A 7,417-nucleotide genomic window follows, 5' to 3' on the forward strand; every position below is an offset into this window, starting at 1 on the left:
CCGCCCCGGCTGCGAAGCGTCTGGAACTGCATCCTCCGCATCCGCATCCTCATCCTCGTCCTCCTGCCACCGCGTCCTGCAGCAGCTGCCAGGGGGAGCCGGAGCCGCCTGTGAGCCCTTTGCTCATTTCCCCTCGTGGAGTGGGGAGTGGGGGCCCGAGTGTGGGTGCGTGGGGGGAGCCCGGGCTGCGAGGGCGTGTGGGCGCGGGTGTCGGTGTGCGGGGTGCGTGTGCGGGGCTGCGAGTGTATGCGGGAGCCCGGAGGCTGACCCGATGGCTGTCGCGGCGGCCAGGCACAACCTGCTCCTCTTTGGGGGTCTCTGCCTCTCTGCCTGACCGGAGGGGGGTGGTCCCCAGGCTTCCCGGGACCTCGGGGAGCAGGGCGGCGGGGAGTTTATCCCCAGGCTTCCCGGGACGTCAGGGGCCGCAGTGTCACTGGATGTTCAGGAAGAGCCGTGGGTGTCCGGCCTGGCACAGGCCCGCCGTGCTGCCTGCATCCTCCGTCCTGGGCAGACCCGGCCTGGGCAGCGCAGGTGGGGGTTGAACTGCCGGACGTCAGCCGCTTCCCGCCGTGGTTTGCTGCAGTCCCTTCCCGGGAGCTGGCTCCACCCCTGCAGGTCTGCGAGAGCCAGTGGGAGCGGCACGTCCGCGGGCNCGGTCCGCGCTGGGCTCCGCCCGCTGTCCCCTGTGTGCGGGGCGGCGCGACAGCGAGTTTCTGCCTCCGCGTTCCCATGGGGCCTGTTAACACCCGGACCCCAGCCCAGGCCTGGCCACTGCAGGGCGAGAAAGAGTGGTCGCCGGCCGGTCTGGTGGGCACCCGGCCTTCCCAGGGCTGCTGTCAAAAATCATCACAACGGGATGGCCTAAAACAACAGAAATCTATTCTCACAGTTCTGGAGGCCAGAAGTCCAGACTCAAGGTGTCCGCGGGGCCACATTCCCCCCAAAGCCTCGAGGGGACGACCCTTCCTGCGTCTTGCAGCTCCTGGTGGCCCCAGCGTTCCTTAGCCTGCACCGCATCACTCCAATCCCTGCCCGGTCTACATACCCCTCCTCCTGTTCAGGTTTCCCTCTTCAGGCTAGCCTGAGCAGGTGCCAACAACACCAAGGTCCCTGCCGGGCTCCTTTTACCCACCAGCCAAAAAAAAAAAAAAAAAAAGTATTTCCGTCCTTTCATAAAGATACCACTCGTTGGATTAGGGCCCACCCTAATCTATGACCTCATCCTAACCTGAATACATTTGCTCACCCTATTGCCACACAAGGTCACATTCATGGCTGATCAGGACTTAGACTTATTTACTGGGATGACACCTTCAACCCACAGGCTCTTTGTCGTCTGTGGGTTGCAAATATCTTCTCCCAGTCTGGGTTTCTGTTCCCATTCTTTGAAGGCTACGTTTTGATAAGCAGAAGTTCTTCTTCGATGTAGTCATTTTATCAATATTTTCTTTTATGGGCTGGCCTGGTGGCGCACTGGAGAGTGCGCCGCTTGAGAGCGCGGTGGAGCTCCCGCCGAGGGTTCGGATCCCATGTGGAGACCGGTTCCCGCTCACTGGCTGAGCGCGGTGCAGGCGCAACACCAAAGGTTGCGATCCCGTTGCCGGTCCCCGGTACGGGCGTGACACCGAGGGTTGCGATCCCGTTACCGGTCAGTAAAAAAGACAAAAAGGAAAAAAAAATATTTTCTTTTATGACTAGTGCTTATTCTATTGAAGAGATCTCTCCCTTCCTGAGACCAGGAAAATATTCTCCTGTACTGTGTTTGGGATGCATTATTGTTTTGCTTTTCCAACTTAGGTTTACCCACCTGGAGTAGATTTCTGTGTGTGGTGTGAGGTAGGGATCAAGCTCGCTGTTTTCAATGTGGCCTTCCCCACTTTGCAGCGGTGTCTCTGTGGTACATCCACGGTCCAAGTGTGTCACGTGGGTCTTTGTCTACCACACCAGTTTCCACTGCTGTGTAAAAGCCAGACCTGGCAGATGAAACACCCCCCCCCCATCCCATTCTTTTTCAGGACATCTTATGTGTTCCTGTCCCTCTGCCTTCCATATAAAATAGCAATGCTTGTCAAGTTCATGAAAGCAATTCTGTGGGGAGTTTGACTGGGATTTATTGATTCCACAGATACATTCTAGGGTTGAGAGGATGACATATTTAAACATGACCATATCCTTCCCCATTTATTTAGGGGATTTAGCTCTTCTCTGGTCAATAATATTTTGTCTGTGAATAATGAGAATATTACTTAATCTTCTACCTCATTTCTTTTTCCTGCCTTATAGCATTGGCTAAGACCTCCAGCACCATGACTTATAAAACAGATGTTCAAGGTCATTTTTCTCTCCTTCCTGATCTTAGAGGCAAGAAGATTCAAATTCAGTATGATTTGCTGTAGAATTTCTCATGGTTAACTTTTAGCAGGTTAAGGGACTTTTCTTCTTCTGCCCTTCGTGGGCTACTAGAGTTGTTAAACAGTAAGGGAGTGTTGAATCTTATCAAATACCTTTTCAGCTCCCACTTTAATTGATCAGATGATTTTTCTTCTTTATTCTGTTAATATGGTAAAAGGACTGATAGCTTTTCAAATGTTAAACCAAATATTGTTTCTAGAATACACCCAACCAGTCATGATGTGTTATGTTTTTATGCCTTGTTGGTTCAGTGTGCTCAGATTCCATTTGGGGTCTTCGCACTGATGTGTGTGGGTGGGCTGGCTGCAAATTCCTCTCTCCTGTTCTGGCCAGGTTGTGAGACAGAGGTTATGTTGGCCCTGCAAGCTGGCGCACTTTCCATTGTTCTCTTTTCCAGAAGAGTTTTGCATGTCGTTTGCGTTATTTCCTCCTTAAATGGTTGGTAGAGTTCATAGTGATGCTGGCTGGGCTTGGAGTTCTTTTTGAGAAGGCTTTGATAACAGATTCAATTTCTTAGTGGCCACAGGACCTTTCTTGTGGTTGGTTGAGTATATTTTGTTTTTCTCCTTTTTCCATCTATCGGCTTGGAGGTCATTTGCTGCGTTCCTTTTCTCTAAGGGGTCAGCCTAGAGGTGGAATTATGCAAGCATGTTAGTGAGACCCTCTCCCTCCTCCGTGACATGCAGGGCCTTGACTGTCTTCTCCGCTGGGGTCCTGGCCCTGGGCTCCTGCGTGGCATTTCTGCTCTCCAGGAGTTCTGGCCCTCCGTACACATGAGTACTGTGTTCTGCACAGTTAGTGTCCTTCTCTCAGAAGCTCTTCCTTACTCCCTACATCTCTAGCTGGGTTGCCGGATAAAACACAGAACACCCAGTTACATCTGAATTTCAGATAGACAATGAATGACTTCTTAGAATAAGAATGTCCCATATTACATATTGAATGGGATGTGCTTACACTAAAAAAAGTATTTGTTGCTTATCTGAAATTCAAATTTAGCTGGGTTTCCTGCATTTTTATTTGCTAAGTCTGGCAGCCCACCTCTCCAGACTGCTATTTGGGGTTGTTTTCCTTTGAATGGAATAGGGTGCCCTTTGAACGTCCTCTGGAGCAGGTCAGCCAGGGCAAGACTCTCCTGGTTTTGTGTCTGGGCAGTTGCTGGTCAGTAGAGCCATCCCTTGCCCTGTTGTGGGCCCAGAGGGGCTAGGGGTAAGAAAGGGACCAGGCACCTTTGGCTGGACTTGCCCAGTTTGCCTGGGAGAAGTCGCCTGACCATCCATGGCCCATCCCCGGCTCTGGTGTGAGAAGCATTGGAACCAGCCCAGGGTCCTCTTGCTCCAGAGCCAGCTGGTGTGGGTGTCCATGGGGTGGCCTGTGTGCACGACCCTGTCTCTGTCTCTGGACCAGGACGAGGACCACTGTTCACCATGGTGAAGCTGGGTTGCAGCTTCTCTGGGAAGCTGGGAGAAGACCCTGGAGACCAAGATGGCACTGCCCTGGACAGCATCCCTCTGATCAGCCCCCTGGATGTCAGCCAGCTCCAGCCAGCATTCCCTGACCAGGTGAGTGGCCTGGCCCAGCGGGAGGGGCTCTTCTCAGGCTCCCCTGGGAACAAAGGGGTGTAGGGTGAGGTTTATTTAGATCTGATCTCCGCCAAGGGGCAGGGGAATAAGCAGAGAAAGGGCTAGGCTGAAACCCCAGCTGGCACAGGTGATCCGCATGACCATCTCCCAGAGCTCCCTTCCTCACCTGTAAGTGGGTAAAGTGGCACAAGAATTCACGCGCTAACTTGCAGACAACACCAAGCCCGTGGCGCTGTCTAATGGGGGCTTGGCAAGCAAAGTTTTCCATCTTGACTGTGCTGGGCATGGCTCTGTCCTGGGTTGGGGCCTGAGATGGGGGTCCTTGGGCAAGTGACTGATGAGGATGGGGAGCTTTCAGCAGAAAAAGGTGAGAAACAAAGAGCTCAGCTCGGGCTGGCCAGCCTGACCCCCAGGGAGCACTGGAGCATGGAGAGGGTGGCAGGAGCTGTCCCAGCTGGAGGCAAGGGACTCTGTTCCCATGCCAGCCAGCTATTTACCCAGAAGGGCAATTCTCCAGCAATCTGGGTGGACTTCAGCTGCATCTATTGCAGCTCTGGGCCCAGATCTCAATGGATACAGTAGGAAAACTGTCTTTGCCCCTAAGGAGCACACACACAGCATGGGACTGCACCTGCCTGTGCCCCATGTGGTGGGGCTGCAAGACTCGGAGCCAGCAGAGAAGTCAGGGCAGACTGACTTACTGGAGGAGGGGCCCAAGCTATGGAGCCACTAAAGGGGAAGCTCCCGGCTAGGAGAGCCAGTACCTTGAGAGTCGAAGGAGGTGGCAGAGTGAGGGGCTCCATCCTTGGTCTGGCCAGGACCCAGGGCTGCCACAGCCCCTGGTAGACTTGCAGTGACCACCTTCCTTTGGCCTCAGCCTATAGCTGCTGGAGCCCTGCCGGCCACCAGATGGTCGTGGTCCTGGCAGTCAGCACCCACACCACTGACACAAGCTGACCCTGGCTCCCTCCCCTCCCAGTTCAGGGCTGTTGTGGGTCCTTGCCGGCTGCCTGGCAAGGCCGTGACCATCTCTTTCCTCAGGTGGTCATCAAGACACAGACAGAGTACCAGTTGTCCTCCCCAGACCAGCTGAAGAACTTTCCTGACCTGGAGGGTCAGAAGGTGACCTGCAGCCACCCAGAGGAAGCGCGCAAGGTAACCTCACGCACCCATCCCGTTGGGAGTCGGGGCAGAGAGAGTGGGTGGAGGGGCAGCTGCAGGCTGTGGGTGCCCAGGCTCTGGGCCAAGCGGGCTGGGGTCCCCCTTGCTGCGGCTCCTGCTCTCAGGGAGGAGAGTTGGACAGCAGTCACCCCATTCAGAGGCTGGTCTTCCAGTGCCCGATGACCTTTAGCTGCCCAAGCCGAGAGCAGGCACAGCTGCTGCCTTCAGATGTGGAGCTGCTGGCGTTGTCTGAAAATCTGTCAACTTACTAGTGATGGCTTTCATCATTTTTAGTGGACTATTTCTTTTCTCTCTTTTTAAAAAAATTTTCTTTATTGAGCAAGGAATACCAAGAAAATAGTGGGCTATTCATTTCATTTTTCAGTAGTAAAATCTGCACCTGTTGTAGGGGCCTGGTGAGGCATGGCTGTACTTTGCAGCGTTCGTCTAGCGGCAGATGTCAATGCCCCCTCCCTCGCTGGAGTCCCTGTGGAGGCCTGGTGAACCCTTGAGATGACCCCACACAGTGTTGCAGCCACTGGCCCGTACAAGTGCCCACACAGGCAGGAAGCTACCAGACAAATGCCTGCAAGCACCTTCTGGGTCAAAGGTGGCATGTACTCTACCTGGTGGCAGTGTTTCCAGAACCCCAGCAGAAGGGCCACCAGCAAGGCCTGGCCCCCAATACGGTGCCTGGATGCTTGACTCTGGTGCTGACTTTCAGGGAAGGCAAATCTGATGGCCTGGGGTGGAAGTGGGGGGCCAAGACTTTGGCAGATGGTGGTCCTGTGCCCAGGCCCAGCCCCTGAAGGAGCGTCCCTGAGGAAGCTGGCCCCCAGGCTCAGTTCACTGCCCTCCACCCCCCAGTAACTGCGCTCCTCCATTTCCCTCATGCCCAGCTGCCCACAGCTCGGATGATCGCCTTTGCCATGGCACTTCTGGGCTGCGTCCTGATCATGTACAAGGCCATCTGGTACGACCAGTTCACCTGCCCAGATGGCTTCCTGCTTCGGGTAAGGCTGGGTGGGCCTGGGGCCTGGGCCCGGGGGAGGGCAGTGGAGACCCCTGTCTTCCAATGGCCTGCAGGCCGTGCCAGGCCACGGGAGGCACCCTGCGCCCCACTGGGGGCAGCAAGGATGTTTCCTACTCCTGTGGGAACGTGGTCCCCAAAGCTCCTCCTGGTGCTGCTACTCCTCCAGACATGCTGAGATCCTGGCTTTTGACAAGTTGTTTTAGCAACAGGTTTTACCTTCTAATTTAAAAAGAAAGTAAGCGGGGAGGCAGGAGGTGCAGCGGTGGGCAGGCGAGTGGAGAGCCGGCTGTGTGTGTGGCTGTCCCCCACTTGGTCCTGGCTGACATCAGTGCTTCTGCCATCACTGGGAGTCCCAGTGCAGTGGGGGTGGAGGCTGGCTCTTGCCCCCAGAGCCCTCCACTCCACCCAGCACCAGGCAGGGACCACCGCCTTCTGCCGCTCTCCAGTTCTGCACTGGAGGCCAACGCGGAAAGAAACGCCTGTAGACACACTGTGCGCTGTGTTGCTGAGCTGCCCCCGAGCAGGAGGGACAGACGGGGTGCGGCCAGCGTGCCGCACTGGGCCTGGAGGGGCGGCTTGTCACTTAGGAGGACTGGCCCCCCATGCAGCCAGACCCTCCCTCCTGACCCGGCCTCCCTCCCCCGGCAGCACAAGATCTGCACGCCGCTGACCCTGGAGATGTACTACACCGAGATGGACCCCGAGCGCCACCGCAGCATCCTGGCGGCCATTGGGGCCTACCCACTGAGCCGCAAGCACGGCACGGAAATGCCCGCGGCCTGGGGGGACAACTACCGCGCCGTCAAGGAGGAGCGCAAGACACCCACCCAGGCGGCGGCGGTGGCAGCCACCGTGCCCCCCGGGCAGCCCTCGGCCCAGGATGAGCAGGAGCAGGCGCAGCAGGTGGCCGGGAGCGCGGCTCCCCTGTCCCCGCAGTGACGGCCTTCGCGGCCCGCAGCCCGGCCTGGGTAGGTGTGTGGCTGCTGCGGGGGCTGTGGCCAGCCCGGCAGTGGCCTTTTTCTGGCCTCCTGACGTCATTTCTGAGCCAGGGATGCACCACCCTGCCCTCCACTCCCTGCCCTCCTGGGACTGACAACCCCACCTGCTGGAACCTCGGGGACGGTGGGGACGTTTAACACTCTGGCCACCCACCGGGTGTCTGGGCAGGGCTGGGGCCACGGGGCAGGGCGGGCCCCACAGGTGGGGACTGGGGGGTGGGAGGGGGCTC

The 7,417-nt window shown here is 56.8% G+C and overlaps 1 protein-coding gene across 2 annotated transcripts in view; it reads left to right on the plus strand.

Annotated features, from left to right (window-relative positions):
• The first annotated feature begins 6 nt into the window (after positions 1-6).
• CALY (calcyon neuron-specific vesicular protein) overlaps positions 7-7,417 on the plus strand; it is a 7,766-nt gene continuing 355 nt past the window's right edge. The window contains exons 1-5 of one of the 2 annotated variants that reach the window (XM_008591306.1): positions 7-165; positions 3,820-3,974; positions 5,037-5,150; positions 6,056-6,169; positions 6,838-7,157. In XM_008591306.1, the coding sequence (XP_008589528.1) occupies positions 3,840-3,974; positions 5,037-5,150; positions 6,056-6,169; positions 6,838-7,128 (654 nt within the window). In that variant the 5' untranslated portion in view covers positions 7-165; positions 3,820-3,839 and the 3' untranslated portion in view covers positions 7,129-7,157. The remainder of the gene's footprint in view (positions 166-3,819; positions 3,975-5,036; positions 5,151-6,055; positions 6,170-6,837; positions 7,158-7,417) is intronic. The other variant, XM_008591305.1, reaches the window with a different exon arrangement.

The sequence above is a fragment of the Galeopterus variegatus genome, unplaced genomic scaffold (genome assembly GCF_000696425.1).
Source record: "Galeopterus variegatus unplaced genomic scaffold, G_variegatus-3.0.2 Scaffold6827, whole genome shotgun sequence".
NCBI lineage: Eukaryota > Metazoa > Chordata > Mammalia > Dermoptera > Cynocephalidae > Galeopterus > Galeopterus variegatus.